Source organism: Gallinula chloropus (genome assembly GCF_964237585.1).
Source record: "Gallinula chloropus genome assembly, chromosome: 31".
Classification (NCBI taxonomy): domain Eukaryota; kingdom Metazoa; phylum Chordata; class Aves; order Gruiformes; family Rallidae; genus Gallinula; species Gallinula chloropus.
In genome coordinates, this window is record NC_140116.1 from 1,268,378 (window position 1) to 1,287,000 (window position 18,623).

Genomic DNA, 18,623 nt, shown 5'->3' on the forward strand with positions numbered 1-18,623 from the left:
TCCCCCGCTGGCCGGGAGCCCTGGCCCGGTGCCCTTCCCACGGCTGCCCCCCCTTCCCCCGCCCAGCCCTCCGCCAGCCCGAGCCCCGAGCCCTGCCACCCCCTCCCCAAGGCTGGCGCGGGGCGTGGGGTGCTGCCCCCCCCCCCCCCCAAAATGCCACCAGCCCCGTGTCCGTTACCCCGACACAGACACCCCCACCCCCCCCCCCAGCCCGGTTTGCAGCCCCCAGGAAGGGGGAAGAGGGAAGGGGAAGCTTTTCAGCGCTGGAACCGTGTGCCCCCCCCCCCCCCTTTCCACCCCCCATCCCGGGTGAGGGTCAGGGCTTTGGCACTGCCTGTGCTGGCAGCGCTGGCGGAGCCGCAAGGGATGGGTGGGTGTCCTGGGGGGAGCCGGGCTCCGGTGCCGGTGTGTGGGCTCCCAGCGTGGGAAGGGGGGGGGTCCCTGCCTACCCCTGTCTGTTGGCACCTCGAGGTCAGGCCGTCAGGTGCCACGCTTACCCCACCGGACACGAGGTCGGAGGCCCAGAAGCCATGTGTGCAGCAAGTGCCGGGCCTGGGGGGGCACCTGGGGGGGCGTATTTTGGTCAGGCCGGTCCCTGGGCTTTGCTTTCTGGGAACTGCTTAAGCAACAACACCCTTATGCAATGGGTGCAAGAACCACTCACAGCTCCGCGCTGACCCCTGGCCTAGATCTGGTGGGACAGAGTGCGCGGGGAGGGGGGGGGACACACACGGCCATGGTGCAAAGGGGCCGGTGGATTGGATGCTCTTGATGAGCTGGAGGTGAAATGGGGGTTCCTGGTGGGAGCTGTGGGGTGCTGGCTGGTGCAAAGGCACCCTGGCAGGTTTGGAAGGATTCATCCCTTTGGGGGGACGCTGCTCCCCAACCTGGAAGGGATGGAGGGGGGGATGGTTAGAGGGTAATTCACCCTTTTTGCCACAGCTGTGCTTCACGCTGTGCCACAGCCCTGATCCCAGCCCTGCGGCTCTGTCAGGGAAGGAGGAACTCAACATGGTCTCGTGCCTCAGTTTCCCCTTCCTGCATGTGTGAAGCTGTGGTGTGGCTGCTGGGAGGTGGACACAGAGCCTTCAACGACCCCCTTGGGGCTGGGTCTGTGCCCAGCTGCAGCTCAGGGGGTCCCTCCAGCTTGCTGCACACGCAGAGGGTGTCCAAACTGGTTCCCTCCGCGGGTCAGAGGCAGAAGCTGTGCCCTGTGGGCAGCGTAACCTGCCCTGGGAGCCAGGAAGGAAACACTCCACTTCCAGGAGGGAAACAGAGAGAGCAATGGGCGTGCAGCACACGTGTGAGCACGTCCTCAAACCCAGCATCTACCCAAACATTCGGGACAGGGGACCTGTGTGTGAGTGTGTGTGTGAGTGTGTGTGTGTGTGTGTGAGTGTGTGTGAGTGTGTGTGTGTCACGGGGCTCTGCCTGCACGGCCAAGCATCCCTGCGAGCGAGCGTGTGCGCGCTGCCAGCGTGCGCCTGCGCCGGGTGGAAGTGCCACCTGCTCGGGGCTGCTGGTGCCCAGGCAGCGGGGGCTCGGGGTGAGGGTCAGGGGGGCCGTGCGGGAGCCGCTCTCCCAGGCCAGGCTGTGCCCGCTGTCCCCTCTGTTGACACTCTTGGGCTATTCTGGGAGCTGCCAGCAGGCCGGTCCAGCTGAGAACTTTGCCCCTTTGCGCTCAGGTTGCATCATCTCCGGTGGGTGCTTTTTCCCAGACAGCCCACTCTGTTTACACGTCACCTCTGCGCTGAGGGGCTCTGCGTGGCCAAGACCTTGGAGTCGGTGCGGCACGGTGGGCACAGGCCATGCCCCGAGGGCTGGCTGGGATTCAGGTTCCCACCGCACTCTGAGGGTTCCCAGCTCTGGTACAGGAGGGCTGGGCTCCCCTGCTCCCTCTCCCCAACAGCTCGGCACCGTTTTGGGGAGCTTTCTGCAGCCCTCCCCCCCTGCCCCAGCTCGGGCTGTGCACCCTGTTCTGAGCGTGGTGGTGAGGGCTGAGAATCCTGAGAACATCTTCAGGTTGATGTGACACCTCATCAGCCCTCGTGGCATCCACACACCCACACACATCCACTGTGATGCGTGGGCAGGAGGGAGCACAGTGTGCACCTGCCCTGGCCCTGCCCAGCTCTGTCTGGGGTTGAGGCTGAAGTGGGTGGTCCAAGGAGCTCAGACCCCCCCCCAACTCATCACATCCGAAGAGTAACAACAGCCCCCACACCTCAGCAGTCCCCAGGGAGCTGCAGGGGTCGTCCTGGGAGCAGCCCCTGACCGCTCTGGGGTCCCGTGTCAGCAGGACAGGAGACCAGCCCCACTGGCATGGCTAACGGGGGGTGTCTGGGGTGCTCTGGAGCCCACAGGGTGCTCAGGTCCACGGGCAGGTGGGTGATGCTGGGATCCATCCCTGTGCTCCCTGACCTGGCCACTTTTGCCCCAGCCCCCACATCCCGCAGGCTTTGGACCAGGCAGAAGAGCTCAGCGCCCTGCTGCCCCCGCGGGGGGGTGGGGGTGTCTGGCTGGGTCCCTCTGCACCCCTAGGCAAGCTGCTGGGGGGCAGAGCCCACCTGCACACGCGTGTGAAGTGCCCTGGGCACACGCACGGCCCCACACGAACCACTATTTGTACAGTCCCCTATGAAGCCCCCTGTGCCCAGCCCCCCCGTTTCGCCCCCCCCCCCCCACCCTCCGGGGGCCGGGGGCAGCTGCTCGCCCCCCTCCTCGAAGCCCTGTCTGGCCAGGGGACCCCTCCCTCGGGACCCCGGGGTCTCGCACCGAGCGGGGGGGCGGGGGGCGGGGACGGACAGACGGACACACATCCCCCATCCCCCCCCCCCCCCACCTGCTGCCGGAGCCCCTTCTCCCGGGCCAGCGGGACACCGTTCGCCTCCCTCCCCCACCGCGGGGAGGGGGGGTTAATGGGGGGGGGAGATGGGGATGGGGGGGGCTAATCCCAGTAATCCCCCGCCCCGGCCACGGCCCGACGGGACGGGACAGACAGGTGAGGCGGCCAATGGCGGGGGGGCTGCGGGCCCGCCCCCGGCCGCAGGTGCCCAAAGCGGTGTGTCCTCCCCGGCACGCCAGTCCCGGTGCCGGTGCCGGTCCCGTCCCGTCGGTGCGGATGGCGGCTGGGAGCGCGGGCCCGTGGCTGCTGCTGGCGGCGGCTCTGTGCGCGGCGGCCGAACCGCCCTGCCCGTCGTGCGGGGCGGCGGCGGCGGCGGCGGCGGCGGCGGCGGGAGCGGAGCGGCGGCTGCTGCAGGAAGCGGCCGCGCGGCAGCTGCTCGAGAAGCTCCGGCTGCGCGAGCGCCCGAGGCTCGCGCACACGGTGCCCCGCGGCGCCGTGGCTCGCGCCCTGCGGCGGCTGCAACCGGGCGGCCCCCGACGGGGCCCCGACGGCGGCGACGACGACGGCGGCGGCGAGCGGAGCTACGAGATCATCAGCTTCGCCGAGCCAGGTGGGTGGGTGGGTGGGTGGGGGGCCCCGAGGGAGGATGGGGGGAGAGACACCATCCCCCCCGACAAGACACCCCCCCTCCTCGCCTCCTCTGCCCACCGCGACCCCCGCCCCGAGGGTACCGGAGCCCTCGACGTGCGCTGCCGGGGAGGGAAAACCGGGCTGCGCCCAGAGCCGGCGGGTGGGATACCGCGGGCGAGGGTCTCGCTGCCCTCGCTGCACCCCCCCCCGTAGGGATGGGGAGCCCCGGAGGGAGGAGGGGAGGGGGGGTGGGTGCGGGGCTGCGGGCTCCTCGCGGGGTGCGGGTGACGCTCCGTTACCGCACGGTTACATCAGGAGCTCGTGCACCTGCTGCGCGCCGGGCCGGGGGATGCGACCCTGCACCCGACGTGCTGCCGGTCCCGACCCCCCCCCCCCCCCGAGGAATGGGGCAGCTCGGGGTGCCCAGGAACCGGGGCTGGGAGCTGAGGGGACAACCCCGGGGCGGGGGGTGGGGGGGCTGGAAACACTCCCCAGCATCGCACGGTGCGGGGAAGGGTCGGGAGTGGGGGTACCCCCTGCACCGCTCCGTGCCAAGCAGGGGGTACAATCCCCCCCTTCCAGAGCTGTATCCCCCCCCAAGTAGCATCACCCAGCTCAGGAGGGGCCAGACCGAGGGAAGGATGTCCTCGTGTCCTTCCTGCCAGGGACCTGAGAGAGGAGGGCGTGCAGGACGGTGGCACAGCCGTACCCCCCCCCCCCCCTTACATCCATCCCTGTTCACCTCCCCATCCCTCTCTCCCACCAGAGCCCACGTCTCCCTCCAGCTTGGGGCTGCGCTTTCAGTTCAGCCGCGCTCAGGACCAGGACGTTCGCATCCTGCAGGCTCAGCTCTGGCTCTACCTCCGCGTCCCCCGAGAGCCGGTCACCGGCCTCACCCTCCGAATCTTCCTTGCCGGTGGGGAAGGGGAGGCGCTGGGGGGGAACCGCACGCTGCTGAGCGAGCGGCGGCTGAGCGCCCGGGGGGGCGGCTGGCGTGCCTTCCCCCTCACGCCCGCCCTGCAGAGCTTCTCCTGGGGAGAGCTCGGCCCGCTGCGGCTGGAGCTGGAGAGCCGCGGGGACGGGGGGGATGTCACCACCATCGTCAACGCCAGCCGGTCCCACCAGCCTTTCCTGGTGGCCGAAGCCAAGGTGAGGGAGCCGGGGCACCGCCTGGCCAAGCGCAGCCTGCGCTGCAGCCAGAACTCCAACCTGTGCTGCCGCAAGGATTACTACGTGGACTTCCGAGACATCGGCTGGAACGACTGGATCATTAAGCCTGAGGGCTACCAGATAAACTACTGCGTGGGTCAGTGTCCCCTCCATGTGGCCGGCAGCCCTGGCATGGCCTCTTCCTTCCACACCGCCGTCTTCAACCTGGTGAAAGCCAACAACATCCAGGCGTCGGGGCACTCCTGCTGCGTCCCCACGCGGCACCGCCCGCTCTCCGTCCTCTACTTCGATCGCAACAGCAACATCGTCAAGACAGACATCCCAGACATGGTTGTTGATGCCTGTGGTTGTAGCTAGGGTTATGGGGGGGGAGCCTTGCTGGGTGCCCTCCCCTTACGTACCCCCCCTCCCCACACACACACCCCTGTTCTCCAGGACTGGCTCTCTGGTTTGTTGGAGGTGGCAGGGGGAAGGATGAGGGTGGTGGGAAGAGGTCCCCTGGGATGGAGTTAGTGTGGTGTGGTGGACGCCTTTGGAAAGGCTGGGAGGGGGGGAGAGGGTCTCATAAGAGGGGGCAGGGGGTTGGGGTGTCTCTGGGGACATGTGGGACAGAGCCAAGGTCACAATGGACTGCCCAAATCTGAGCTGGGGGAGGGGGTTGGTGACTCTGGATATCCCCACCCTGACTGGCAGCGTCCTGGTCCTGTGGGACCCGCAGTCCTGGTGGCCACGTTCCCCTCAGCTGCTTTGCTCCTGTCCGGAGTGTCTGGTGGCATCTTGGGACCCATCGTCCTCGAGAGCAGAGTGGGATGTGGGGAGAGGGGTCTGTTTCCTCCCAAAGTGGGGAAACCAGGGGCCAAGAGGCAGTCCCACTTCTGTCCCCTACTGCACCAGCAGCCTGGACGATGAGGATGAAGGGGGAGACTTTGTCGGGGAGCCCAGCACCCCGAGGAGCAGCCACAGCCCCCCGTTCCCAGGAGAGGGGTGAGGGATGGCCTCGCTTCCTGGCCACCTCCCATGTATCTTCCCCTCGATTTTCCCTGGGGATTCATGCTTTTCCCACTGCACATCCCTCTGGCCAGGTCTCACCCAGCCTGGTGCCTCCTTCTGAGGGGCTCTGACTCCGACTCTGCCTTTCAGACCATGCCAGAGGTGCAGAATCCAGGTTTCCACAGCTGTTGGGACTCCCTGGTGCTCCATCCTGCCCCCCACCCCGCTCCCCCCAGAGATCCCACTCTGCTCTTGCCTTCCTGAGACGAATGCAATGCACCCACGTGGCCTCTGCTTTTAATTTATTTTAATAACTTTGGTGCAACTTCCCCAATAAACGGGTGGAAAAGCAACATCCCAGCTCTGGCTGCTTTCTCCCTGCACCCTCTGCCTGAATTGGGGGGGGTGGGGGGTGGTCCTGCATGGTGAGAGGGTCCTTCTGCTCCAGCTGCCTCTGGATCTGTGGCTGGGGAGGGGGAAATGGTGCTGTGCTGGGTGGGGGGAGTGGAGCTGTGGTGCTTGGGGGGGGTCCCTGGGTGCTGTGGGGTGTTGCACACTGAGCCCCTGGGTGAGCCCAGCTACGTGGTGGGGGGAGGAGGGGGTGTCTTTCCTGAGGATGGGGGGACCCAGGGATAGGGTAGGGGTTGGGGACCGGGTTGCTGAAGGTGGGTGAGTGACTGAGAGGCTGCAAAGATGCTGTTCTCTGCCTGGATCGGTCCTGGATGGAGCTCAAAGTGCTGTGGTGCTGGAGACTCTGACCCCAGGGAGGGGGAATGTGACCTCAAACACAGCCCCACAGCCCACCCCCAAATCCTGCCCCCCCGCTGCAAGTACCCAAATCACCTCTGACTCTCCCCAGGCCCCTCTCATACACTCCCACCCAGTGACCCCAAGCTGGTGGGTGATGGAGAGGGGGGGTCTCCCCTGTAATTTAGGGGTGGGATGCTTCTGGGGTGGGAGGCGATGCCCCCCTGCTCATCCCCCTGGCATCCCCCATGCCTGGCCCGGCTCCTCATTGCACAACCACCTGCTCAAAGCTCAGTTTGGGGCCGTTTTTATCTGGGGACAAACCCACTGGCGTTCCCCTGCTTGGCCCGGCGCTGCACCCAGCGGGGGGGGGCAAAGGGCGGCTTTCATCAGCCACCCGCAGCGGGCATCCCCCCCGCCCCGCGGCGGCATCACCCTCGCGCCCCAAAAATAACTCCACGTGGAGAGAGAGGGAGAAGAGGGAGAGAGGGAGAGGGAGGGACGGGAGGTACCAGCGCCGGGGGCCGGGTGATGCTCGGGGCAGCCGGGCGCTGACACTGCGGGGACGCGGGACCGGTGTCTGTGCCCCCGGGGAGGGGGTTGTGGTGCGTTGCCGGTGCCAAGAGGCACAGGGGTGGGTCACAGGGTGTCTCTCGAGCCCTCCCTGCTCGACCCCCATCCCTGTCTCTCTCCCCCCCCATCCCACCAGTCTCAGGGCTGGTGCTCCAGCCAGCGCATCCTGCAGCGATGCCCGATGGGGCGGCTGCAGTGACTGGGGGGGGTGAGGGGTGTGTGAGGTGTGTGAGGGGTGTGAGGGGTGTGTGAGGTGTCTGGGGGGTGTGTGAGGGGTGTATGAGAAGTGTTTGAGGTGTGTGAGGTGTGTGTGAGGGGTGTGAGGTGTGTGTGAGGTGTCTGAGGTGTGTGAGGGGTGTTTGAGATGTGTGAGGGGTGTATGAGGTATCTGAGGGGTGTGTGAGGTGTGTGAGGGGTGTGAGGGGTGTCTGAGGTGTCTGAGGGGTGTGTGAGGGGTGTGTGAGGTGTGTGAGGGGTGTTTGAGGTGTGTGAGGGGTGTTTGAGGTGTGTGAGGGGTGTGAGGGGTGTATGAGGTGTCTGAGGGGTATGTGAGGGGTGTGAGGGGTGTTTGAGGTGTCTGAGGGGTGTTTGAGGTGTGTGAGGGGTGTGAGGGGTGTATGAGGTGTCTGAGGGGTGTGTGAGGGGTGTTTGAGGTGTGTGAGGGGTGTTTGAGGTATCTGAGGGGTGTCTGAGGGGTGTCTGAGGTATGTGAGGGGTGTCTGAGGGGTGTTTGAGGTGTTTGAGGTGTGTGTGAGGGGTGTGTGAGGGGTGTTTAAGGTGTCTGAGGTGTGTGTGAGGGGTGTTTGAGGGGTGTGTGAGGGGTGTTTGAGGTGTTTGAGGGGTGTGTGAGGGGTGTCTGAGGTATCTGAGGGGTGTCTGAGGGGTGTGTGAGGTATCTGAGGTATGTGTGAGGGGTGTGTGCGTGGGGAGGGGGTGTCCACCCGCGTGTGCACGCTGTGCTGACTCACTGACACACTGACACGCTGACCCAGAGCCGAGGGGCTGAGCTGGCTGTGGTGGCACCTGTAAGTCCCTAATCCCTGCGCTGAGCTGCTTTCGCTCTCCGAAACAGGAGCCCGGGGTTAAGGGTGGGGAGGGGGCTGCGCGGGGCTGGGGGTGGCACCGAGGGTCCCACAGCTGCCCAAGTGCTGTCTCTGCCCCGGGAGGGGGGACAGGGGGGCTCAGAGCTGCTGCCAAACAGACCTGGGCCCGTCTGGGTGCCTCGGGAAGGGGTGGGTGGTCTCGGGGCAAGACCCCAGCCCGTGGCTGTGAGGCCTGGGTGGGCAGTGGGGGGTGGGCAGCGCGGTGCCCGCTGCCCAGATGGGCGTCTCCTGGCAGCTTAGTCAGGGTCACTCTCAGCTCAGGAGTAAATCTGCTGAGCTGCTTATGGCTCTTACAACACGGGGGTGCAGGGACCCCTCCCCGGCACCCACCACCTCGGGGGTGATGCTGTGGGACCGACCTGCTGCACCAGCCTGGGGTGCAGCTCGCTGCCCACCCCTGGGGCCAGAGGAGGGGGGGGGGATGTTCAGGCATTGCCACCTATGCAGGGGTCTCCCTGGGGAGCAGAGACACCCCCCCCCCCCCAATTCCCCCTTCACCCCTCACTGTGTTGGGGGGGGTGAGTTGGGCAAGGAAAGGAGCAGAGCTCATGCTAGGACAGTGGGCAGGGAAACTGAGGCAGGGAGTGGTGTTCTGCAGCCCATGGCTGGGGAGGGGGGGGGCGAGGTGCCCCCCCGAAACCTCTGATGGTCCCTTTGCTCTGGGGGTCCCACACAGTCAGAAATGGGGGGGGAGGGTGTTTCCCGGAGCTGTGGTGTGGGTTGTGCCGTGAACTGGTGCCCCGGGGGCACTGGGAGGACAGGTTAATGCTGGGGCGGGCAGGGTGCCCGGGGAGGGGGGGGGGGGGGGTTTAATCCTGCTAAGAGGCTCCGGGGTCGCTCCCGTCACCTTTCAGGCTCCCGCACAGCAGGATGGGGCTGGGGGCTGCCCAGCAGCGGGGCGGGATGCCAACGCTCCGGGCCCTGTGAAAGGGGTCGTGAGGGGGGGTGGGGGGTGGGTGTGAGGGGTCGTGCTCCCTCCCCCAGGACCCCCGGGGCTGCACCCCCCCCGGTCCCTCTGCCCCATCTACTCCGGGCTCTGCTGTGCCACATCTCGGACCCCTCGGGAGAGAAAGGGGGGTCCCCAGGCAGGTCTTGGGGAGGTCATCTTGCCCCCCCCCTCCGTGTCCCACTACCACGTTCTGGCGAGGGATGGGTGGGCACGAGCTGCTCCCCCAAAGAGCCCAGGGGTCAGCCCGGCTCTGCCCCGCGGGGGGGGACCCCAAAACGACCCAGCGCCGCGGGGTGAGGAATTAACCCCCCTCTACCCCCCCCATCCGCTCCCTGGAGCTCCCAAACCCCGGTTCCCTCCCACGCCCAGACCCCCCCCCCCCCCTCCCATCCTCCCCCCCCAACCCCTCTGGGTACCGGTCCCAGCGATGCCCCCGCGGCTGCGTGCGGGACGGGGCCGGGATGCTGCGGGGGAAAAGGCTGCGTGGGCGGTGCGGGAGCTGCGGCACCCCCCGGCTCCCCTTCCCCAGCGCCACGCGGGGACCCGACGGCACCGTGTGGCCGCGGCGACAAGTGGCCGTCGCTGCCCGGGCCGTGAGGTGGCCCCGGGGCCCCGCAGCCTGGGTGGTCCTCACCCCCCCACCCCCCCCCCGCCTCCGCCGCCGGCAGCGCTGGATCCGTCGGTGCGGTGGAGAAACGCCCAGGTGGTGAGTGGGCGGCACCAGTATCGCGCTGGGAGCGACTGGGAGCGCGGCCGTCGGGCGGGGAGCCACGGGGCGAGGGGCCAGGGAGCTCTGGGGTGGGAAGGGGGGGCGGGGGGGGTCTGACCCACCGGTAAGGGGGGGCCCGGGGGGCTCTGACCCCCTCCCTGCTGTCAGCGTGGGGACAGCGCGATGTCCCCGTCCCACACCGGCCCCTTGGACCCCCCCCCCCGACCCCCCCCCCCCCGGTACTCGGTACCGGGGGAGGCGGCTCCGCCCGTCGCCACCAGGGGGCGCTGCCCCGCGCCCACCGGCACCGGAGCCCCCCCCCCCAGCCCCAATTCACCCCCCCCCCCCCACCCCACCCCGCCCCAGCACCGGGTGCCCCCCGGTTCGGCTCCCGGGGGGGGCTGGGGGTGGGGAGGGCGGCTCTGGGGGGTGCTTGGGCGCCCCGGGGTGGGGGTGGGGGGGCTGCGATCCCGCCAGACCGTGGCGACCCCCCCCCACGCCCCCCTGACCCCGGCCAAGCTTCCCACCGATCGCACCCCCCGCGGCACCGCGGGGGGGCTCAGCCCGGGGGGGTTCAGTGCCGCCGGGGGGGGGGGGGTCTCGGCGGGGTGCCCGGCGCTGTCTGGGGGGTGATGTGAGGGGTCACCCCGGAGCCGTGCGGGTGGGCACGGCCACCCCCATCCCCCCCCAGCCCCCGGGACACCCTCCCCTAACTCGGGGCGCCCCGAGGGCTCCCCGGGATGCCGGGGCGGCTCCCCCCGGTACCCCAACCCCCCCCCCCCCAATCCCATCCCGGGACCCGGCCGAGCCCCGACACGGGCGCGCGAAGGCGCGCGGCGGGACCCCCTTCCCCCCCCCCATCCCTCCCCCTCCCCATTCCACACCCCCCCCCCCATTCCCCCCTCCCCGCGCGTGGCCATGGGTGCGGGGCGGTGCGGGGCGGGGGTGGGGTGGGGTGGGGGGGGGGATGGGGGTGTGTGCGCGTGGCCGCGCGTGTCCCGGGGCGCGGGATCCAGCCCGGGTTTTCGGAGCGGCTGGAGCCGGGGTCTCCGTCCCGACCGCGCTCGGCGCCGCCGCCCAAGTTGGCGGAGCGGGACCCGCCGCCTTTACCGGGACGCGCCGCCCCCGCGGGGCTCCGGCAACTTTCCCTGAGCGGCCGGGGCGGGCCGGGGAAGCGCGGAAGGAGGAGGAGGAGGAGAGGAGGAGGAGGAGAGGAGGGGGGGTGGCGGTGGGCTCAGTCCCGTCCCACCCGGACCTTCAGGGTCCCCGCTGGATGTGCCGCTTCTCGGCCGGACCGAGCCGCGGCTGCCGCCGAGGGAACGGGGAACGCGGAGCCCCGGGACCCCCCGCCCCGCCCGGGGCCGCTCGGAGCCGCTCGGAGGTAGGAGCCGTCGGGGGGCCGCGGAGGAGCCGGGATGGCGCCAGACCCTGCGGGGCCGTCCCGCTCTCGCGTCCCGTTGCCGTCGGGGGGGGACCCGGAGCGGGACTCTTGTCGCGGGGGGGGGGACGGGACCGCGCTCTCGGGATGCGGGTTTGGAGTGGGGAGGGGGGGTGATGGAACGGGATGGGATGGGATGGGATGGGACGGGATGGGGCGGGATTGACACGGCACCGGCAGCGCCAGGCGTCCCGGCCCCGCCGCGCCCGCACGCGTTCGCAGCCGCTCCGTGGGTGGGCCGCCCCGGGCCGCCCGGTGAAGCCCCTCGCAACCCCCGGAGGGAAGGGCTGGGCCGGAGCGGGGGGCTCCGTGTCCCCGGGCCGGCGGGAGCGGGGGGCCGGGTGGCAGCGGCTCCCCGGGTCCCGAGTGACGCAGCAGCTGCCGGTCCGGCCCCGGGCGCGGACCAACCGCCGGCACCGCCGGTGCGAGGTCCCGGTGGGCCGCAGCCCCCTTGGCCCGGGCTCGCCGTGATGTACCCCAGCTGCTCCGGGGGGGCTTGGAGCCGGCTGCTGGGGTGGGGGGCGGCCGGACCCCCCCTTCTCGTTCCCAGGGCCCTGGGAGAGGCTGTTGAGGGGGGGGCGGTGGGTGCCCCGCTCCCCTGACACCCTGCCAGGTCGTGCAGGCAGGAGTCTGGCAGGAGTCAGGAGTGGGGGGATGCTGTGCACCCCAAGGAGCCTTCCAGAAACGGTGATGAAGCACCCGGGTCCTGGGACACCCCCAGCTTCTCATCCATCAGCCCAGGGGCCTTGGGGCTCCATCCCTCCCCACACGGGCCCATCACCGAGGCTGCCAGTGGAAGGGTCCCACTCTGAGACCCAGAAACACCCAGGTTGGAGGGGACCTCCAAGGCCAAAGGGGTGTCAAACCCCTCTGGTTTCTGGGGGGGGGAGGAGGGCAGAGCTGCTTCTTCGCGTTGCCTGTGGAGCACCCCGAGTCGGAGCACCCCGAGTCGGAGCACCCTGAGCCGGAGCACCCCGAGTCGGAGCACCCCGAGTCGGAGCACCCCGAGTCCCTGCCTGTGCTGGTTCCCTGTGTCCGTCAGTCCTTGCACGAGGGTTCCTGCTGGCTGTAGCCCTGGGAGGGCTGGGGGCAGGTGGGCTGGGTGATGGAGCTCAGCCTTGAGCCCCACGTTCAGCTGAGCCCCAGCTCGACCTCTGGCAGATGCTGGATACCGACCCCTCAGCCGCCTTCCCAAACCCTCCACGTCACCCCCTGCCTGGTGTGGGGGGCGTGGGCTGGCTGGGGTCAGGCTGGGGGAATGGGCACCCCCAAACTGCACCAAGCCAAGCCCTGGGTGAGCCAGAGGGTGTTACAGCAGTGGAAACATCTCCCCTGGGCACTTGTCACAGCCCAAGGGTCTCCTTCCAGTGCAGAGAGGGCAGGCAGGGAGCTCTGAGCAGGGCTGGGGGCTGCAGCACTCACAAGGGGGATGGTTGGGGTCTGGGATGCTCCAGACCCCCTGGAAGGGATGCAGGAGGCGGTGGTTGGGGTCTGGGATGCTCCAGCCCCCCTGGAGGGGATGCAGGAGGCGGTGGTTGGGGTCTGGGATGCTCCAGCCCCCTGGAAGGGATGCAGGAGACGGTGGTTGGGGTCTGGGATGCTCCAGCCCCCTGGAAGGGATGCAGGAGGCGGTGGTTGGGGTCTGGGATGCTCCAGCCCCCTGGAAGGGATGCAGGAGGCGGTGGTTGGGGTCTGGGATGCTCCAGCCCCCCTGGAAGGGATGCAGGAGGCGGTGGTTGGGGTCTGGGATGCTCTAGCCCCCTGGAAGGGATGCAGGAGGCGGTGGTTGGGGTCTGGGACGCTCCAGCCCCCTGGAAGGGATGCAGGAGGCGGTGGTTGGGGTCTGGGATGCTCCAGCCCCCCTGGAAGGGATGCAGGAGGCGGTGGTTGGGGTCTGGGATGCTCCAGCCCCCCTGGAAGGGATGCAGGAGGCGGTGGTTGGGGTCTGGGATGCTCCAGCCCCCTGGAAGGGATGCAGGAGGCGGTGGTTGGGGTCTGGGATGCTCCAGCCCCCCTGGAAGGGATGCAGGAGCCTGGCAGATGCTGCTGGATACGCAGCATCCCGAGGGTGGGGGGGTGGGGGCAAAGGCACCTCATGTCCCTCTGGGTGCTGTTGTGGGTGTCTGACAGTTTGCTGACCCCCCAGGTGAGCTGGGTTGGTCCCTTGAGCCTTTCCCCAGGTTGAGGTTCCTCAGCAAAGGACCCTGAGGGCAAAGGGGGGGCTGCTGGAAACAGGGGGGGTGCTGGAAACGGGGGAGGTGCTGGAAACAGGGGGGGTGCTGGAAACGGGGGAGGTGCTGGAAATGGGGGGGAGGGGGCTGCTGGAAACAGGGGCTCTGGAGCAGATCCACACCCTGACTCCCCCAGTATGGAAGGTCCCAGCACTGGCACATGGACCTGTACCCACCAGTCAAACCCAGCTGGTTCTGCCTGTGAGCTCCCAGTAACACGTGTGAGCTCCCAGTAATGCTTGAGAGATCCCAGTAACGTGTGTGAGTTCCCAGTAACACATATGAGCTCCCAGTAACATGTGTGAGCTCCCAGTAACACATATGAGCTCCCAGTAACACGTGTGAGCTCCCAGTAACACATATGAGCTCCCAGTAACGCTTGTGAGCTCCCAGTAACACGTGTGAGCTCCCAGTAACGCTTGTGAGCTCCCAGTAACGCGTGTGAGTTCCCAGTAACGCTTGTGAGCTCCCAGTAACACATATGAGCTCCCAGTAACATGTGAGCCCCCAGTAACGCGTGTGAGCTCCCAGTAATGCATGTGAGCTCCCAGTAACACATATGAGCTCCCAGTAACACATGTGAGCTCCCAGTAATGCATGTGAGCTCCCAGTAACCCGTGTGAGCTCCCAGTAACGTGTGTGAACAGACTGGTGATGCTCTCTGGGCACCTGCTGGTCCCCAGCTGCTCATGGGGGGGGGTGTCCGTGTGTCCCAGGGTCTCTCCCATGAGGAAGAGGAGCAGCTCAGGAGCTGAAGGTCGCTGGCACCGTGTCAGGGGTGGGTGGGGGCTGGAACACAATGGGGGTGGGTGGGTGCTGTGCGGGTGTGCACCCCCTTGCACGGCCCCTCGGGCACGCTGGGCACCCATAGGTGTGTGTTGGGTACCGGAGTCTCCCCGTGCCTCAGTTTCCCTCGCTGCCTTCTCGTGGTGTTCAGCAGCCCCAGTGACCCCACAGGAGGGTCCATTGGGCGGCTCCTGGGTGGGACTGGGGGGTTTTCACAGAATCCCAAGGTTGGGAAAGACCTTTGAGGACCGTGGAGTCCAACCAGCCCCATCCTGAGCTGAACCATCCCCCTGAGCACCTCATCTCCCCCCTGTTAAACACCCCCAGGGGTGGGGACTCAGCCCCTCCCTGGGCAGGGGACCCTGTCCCAGCCCTGACCCTGCTCCAGGCCCCTGTTCCCCATCCCCACAACTCCCCCAGGGAAGAACTTTCCCCTCCCATCTGCTCTGCCCCTGCCCTGGGGCAGCTTGAGCCCATTGCCCCTTGTCCCATCTCCTGTCCCCTGGCTGCAGAGACCATCCCCCACCTCTCTGCACCCTCCTGGCAGGGCAGGGGAGGTGGGGTGAAGGGCTCCCCTCAGCCTCCTCTTCTCCAGGCTCAGCACCCCCAGCTCCCTCAGCTGCTCCTCAGAGGATTCACCCTCCAGCCCCTTCCCCAGCCTGGTTGCCCTTCTCTGCACTCACCCCAGGACCCCAATGTCCTTCTTGGAGTGAGGAGCCCAGAACTGGACCCAGCACTGGAGCTGCAGCCCCCCCAGTGCCCAGCCCAGGGGCACAATCCCCTCCCCAGCCCTACTGGTCACACTGGGGCTGACCCAAGCCAGGGTTCCCTTGGCCATCCTGGGCTCACTGCTGGCTCGTGGCCAGTCTGGGGTCCCCCAACACCCGCAGGTCCCCCAACACCCGCAGGTCCCTCTCTGCCTGACAGCTCTCCAGCCAGCCCCCCCAGGCTGGAGCTGCTGGGGGTTGGTGTGTCCCAGGGGCAGGACTCCGCCCTTGGGGGCAGTTTTTGGGTGGAGATCAACACAGCTGGGAGCAGGGTGAGTGTCCCCAGCCCAGGCCTGGGGAGGGTCCGTGGGGACCTGGGGGGTAACGCTGGAACAGGGATGAGCAGCACAAACACAGCGTTGGGTTTCATGGGGGGGGGGTCCAGATGTGGTGGGAAGCCCCCCCCCCCCCCCCCCCCAGCTGTGCCCCCCGTGGCCACAGGGCTCTGAGGAGCAGCAGCTTCCACCCCTGACGGGTTCTGTGGGAGGGAGAAGCGCGTCCCAGCGGGTGGGGGATCGCTGGGGGCTTTTGGGGACAGCCCTTGGGTGTCCTCGTGGTCACCTCCAGCTGACAGAGGGGGGGGTCTCCTGCCCCAAAGGAGCCAGTAGGGTGACACCTCCTACACCCCCGGAGGCTGAGTGGGGCTGTCGTGGTGTGTCCCATCCTCTGATGGGTGTGGAAGTCCCTGCTGGGTCCTGCACATCCTCCTGCTCCATCTGAGGGACCCCACGGGATGGGGATGCTGGGGATGAGGGAAGGGAAGGGAAGGGAAGGGAAGGAAGGAAGGGAAGGGAAGGGAAGGGAAGGGAAGGGAAGGGAAGGGAAGGAAGGGAAGGGAAGGGAAGGAAGGAAGGGAAGGGAAGGGAAGGGAAGGGAAGGGAAGGGGAAGGGAAGGGAAGGGAAGGGAAGGAAGGGAAGGGAAGGGAAGGGAAGGGAGGGAAGGGAAGGGAAGGGAAGGGAAGGGAAGGGAAGGGAAGGGAAGGGAAGGGAAGGGGAAGGGAAGGAAGGGAAGGAAAGGAAAGGAAAGAAGGAAAGGAAAGGAAAGGAAAGGAAAGGAAAGGAAAGGAAAGGAAAGGAAAGGAAAGGAAAGGAAAGGAAAGGAAAGGAAAGGAAAGGAAAGGAAAGGAAAGGAAAGGAAAGGAAAGGAGAAGGAAAGGGAAGGAGGAAGGAAAGGGAAGGAGGAAGGAAAGGAAAAGGGAAGGAGGAAGGAAAGGAAAAGGGAAGGAGGAAGGAAGGAAAAGAAGGGAAGGAAGGGAATCCTTACGGCAGCTGCTGCCCTGTGTGTGTGAAGGTCATCAGTCCCCAGGAACAGGCGAAGAGAGCGTGGAGCTGCCGGCCCCCAGCCCTGCAGCCCCCCCCAGCCCGGGGCTGCACCCCAGGCTGTCCTGCCTTCCCCTCTTCCCACAGCACCCGCGCCTTGGCGTGTGGCAGCGTGTCTCCAGGCGTGCCAGTGCACGGTCCTGGGTGGGTGTGGATGCGCGTGGGAGCGAGGGGATGGGTTGTGCTGCACCCCCCACCCATCCCACCCCACCTGCTGAGAGGCTGGCGTCAGGGGAGGGGGCTGCTGGAGGGACCCCAGGTCCCTCCTGGCAGCGGTGCAGAGGGTAGAGGAGACTCCCAGAGCCACAGGATCTTGGTGTGGGGACAGGGAAGGGGGGACAGGGTTTTGGAAGGTGGCAGCTGGGCAGGAGGGAGGGAGGGAGGGAGAACCAAGTGAGGGTGTCCTGAGCCCATCCCACCACCGGACCCTCTGCCCCCATTCCCCCCAAAGTGAGCTTCCCCCAAAGCTGGGTCTCCTCTGCCCCATCTTTTCCAGGCAGAGGACCACCTGGGAACGGGCCTGGCAGCCCACACCGGCGTGGGAGCGCGACCCCCAGCCGGCCCCTTTCAGACCCCCTGAACCTGAAGCGATGTCCTTTGTGGCGGCCGCGGTCCCGCGCAGATTAACTGCCCCGTGCAGAGGCTGCCGGCCCCCAGACCCCAGCCTGACAGAGGGGTCACACACACACACACACACACACACACACACAGAGCCAGGGGGACGGGCAGGGGGGCTGCCCATCAGCTGCGTGTGGGCTCCAGGGGAAACAACCCCCCCAACCCCCCCCGCTGCTCCATCCCAGCTTGGTCGCAGGGTAGGGGGGATGTTCCCCCATCTGCACCTCAGCACCATCCCTGTCCCCCCCCCCCAGGCTCAGCCCCAGCAGGGTTAAACCCCCCCAAAACCCCCCCCAGCCTGAGCCATGCCCTGGGTTTCACCCCCTTTACCCACACCAGTGGCTCCATCATGTGTGTGGGGGCTGTGGGGTGCGTGGGGGGCTGCCAGCACCCACCCACCCCAACCCACCACCTGCTGTGGGAGGCAGCCTGGATGTGGCCCCCTGGGTCCTGCGCCGCTGCCCCAAGGCAGAGCGTGGCTTTCCCGAGGCACTGGCGGGTTAAAGCGTGTGGCTGGACCCGGGGTCAGCAGGGCTGTGGGGGTGTTGGTGGGGGTCTGCGGTGGGACAGGGGTCTGCCAGCCCCAGGGACCACCTATCAAGCACCACCGGTCCTGCTCCGGGTGTCTCGGCTGGCGGTTGTGGGCTGTCAGCCCCCAGAACAGGCGAAGGGCGCGTGGAGCTGCCGGATCCCACCCCTGCAGCCCCCACCCCACCATAGGCTGCCTGTGCCCAGATGGGGGTCTGCCTGCCCCAGGCTGGAGCCCACCTCTCATGGGGGGGGTGGCGGTGGCCTCTCGGGGTGTCTCCCCCCCCTCCTGCATCACCGGACCCCGCTCTGCATCCACCTCTCCCCCCATCCTGCCCCCCCACTCTAAGGTTTTGGGCTGAGCGGGGCCTTGAGACGCACCCCCAGCCCCACCCTTGGCTCCCAACACGCGTGTACACCGGCTGCACACGTATGTTGACACATGTGCCAGCACACACATGTGTGTGAGCACACACCCCCCCAGCCCCTTCCCCAAAACACGCTTCCACACGCGTGTAAACACCAATCCCTCCCCTCTCCCACCATCCCCCCCCCACCCGGGGCCCCCCACGCCGGGTGGGGGGGGGTTGCTGTGCTGGGGTGGGGTGATGGATTGTGCCACACACAGCTCGGCGCTGCCGGGCTGCGGGCTGGGAGCTGGGCCACACAGCCCAGCCAGCCCCGACGCCGCATTCCTCCGCAGCAGGGCTCGGGCTGGGGGGGGGGGTGGTGTTTTGGGGGGGTTTAACCCTGCTGGGGCTGAGCCTGGGGGGACAGGGATGGTGCTGAGGTGTAGATAGAGAACATCCAACCCCCCCCCCCCAACTCCAACCCTGCGCTGACATCCCAGGGTGGCAGCTCCACGTTGCCAAACACCCAACCCCGTGGCCATGGAGCTGCTCAAGGAGCATCCCTGGTGTGGGGGACTCGTGGAGTGGGGGGGATGCCCCATTTTGGGGGGGGCTGTGGCTTCCCCCTCCTCCTCCTCCTCCTCCTCCTCCTCCTGCAGCCGGGTGTATGGGGGCACACACCTCCCCCCACCGCCACCATCCTTCCCACCACCTCCCAACCAACCCTCATCCCGCGGGACGAGCTCACCAAACCCCAGCTCTTACCCCAGCCCCTTTCCCACCCCCCCCAAACTCCCCCCCCACCCCACCATAGCCCAGTTCCCCAGTATCCTCAGGAAACTGGTGCCAGATGACCGATTTTCACCCAG

The 18,623-nt window shown here is 67.8% G+C and overlaps 1 protein-coding gene across 1 annotated transcript; it reads left to right on the top strand.

The window, feature by feature from the left end:
* Nucleotides 1-3,121: 3,121 nt before the first annotated feature.
* LOC311202575 (inhibin beta C chain-like) lies at nucleotides 3,122-5,002 on the top strand (the record flags this gene model as incomplete). The annotated part of the gene is made up of 2 exons (XM_084277161.1): nucleotides 3,122-3,455; nucleotides 4,242-5,002. The coding sequence occupies 2 exons, from the start codon at nucleotides 3,122-3,124 to the stop codon at nucleotides 5,000-5,002; spliced, it is 1,095 nt and encodes a 364-aa protein (XP_084133287.1).
* Between the last annotated feature and the right edge of the window lie 13,621 nt (nucleotides 5,003-18,623).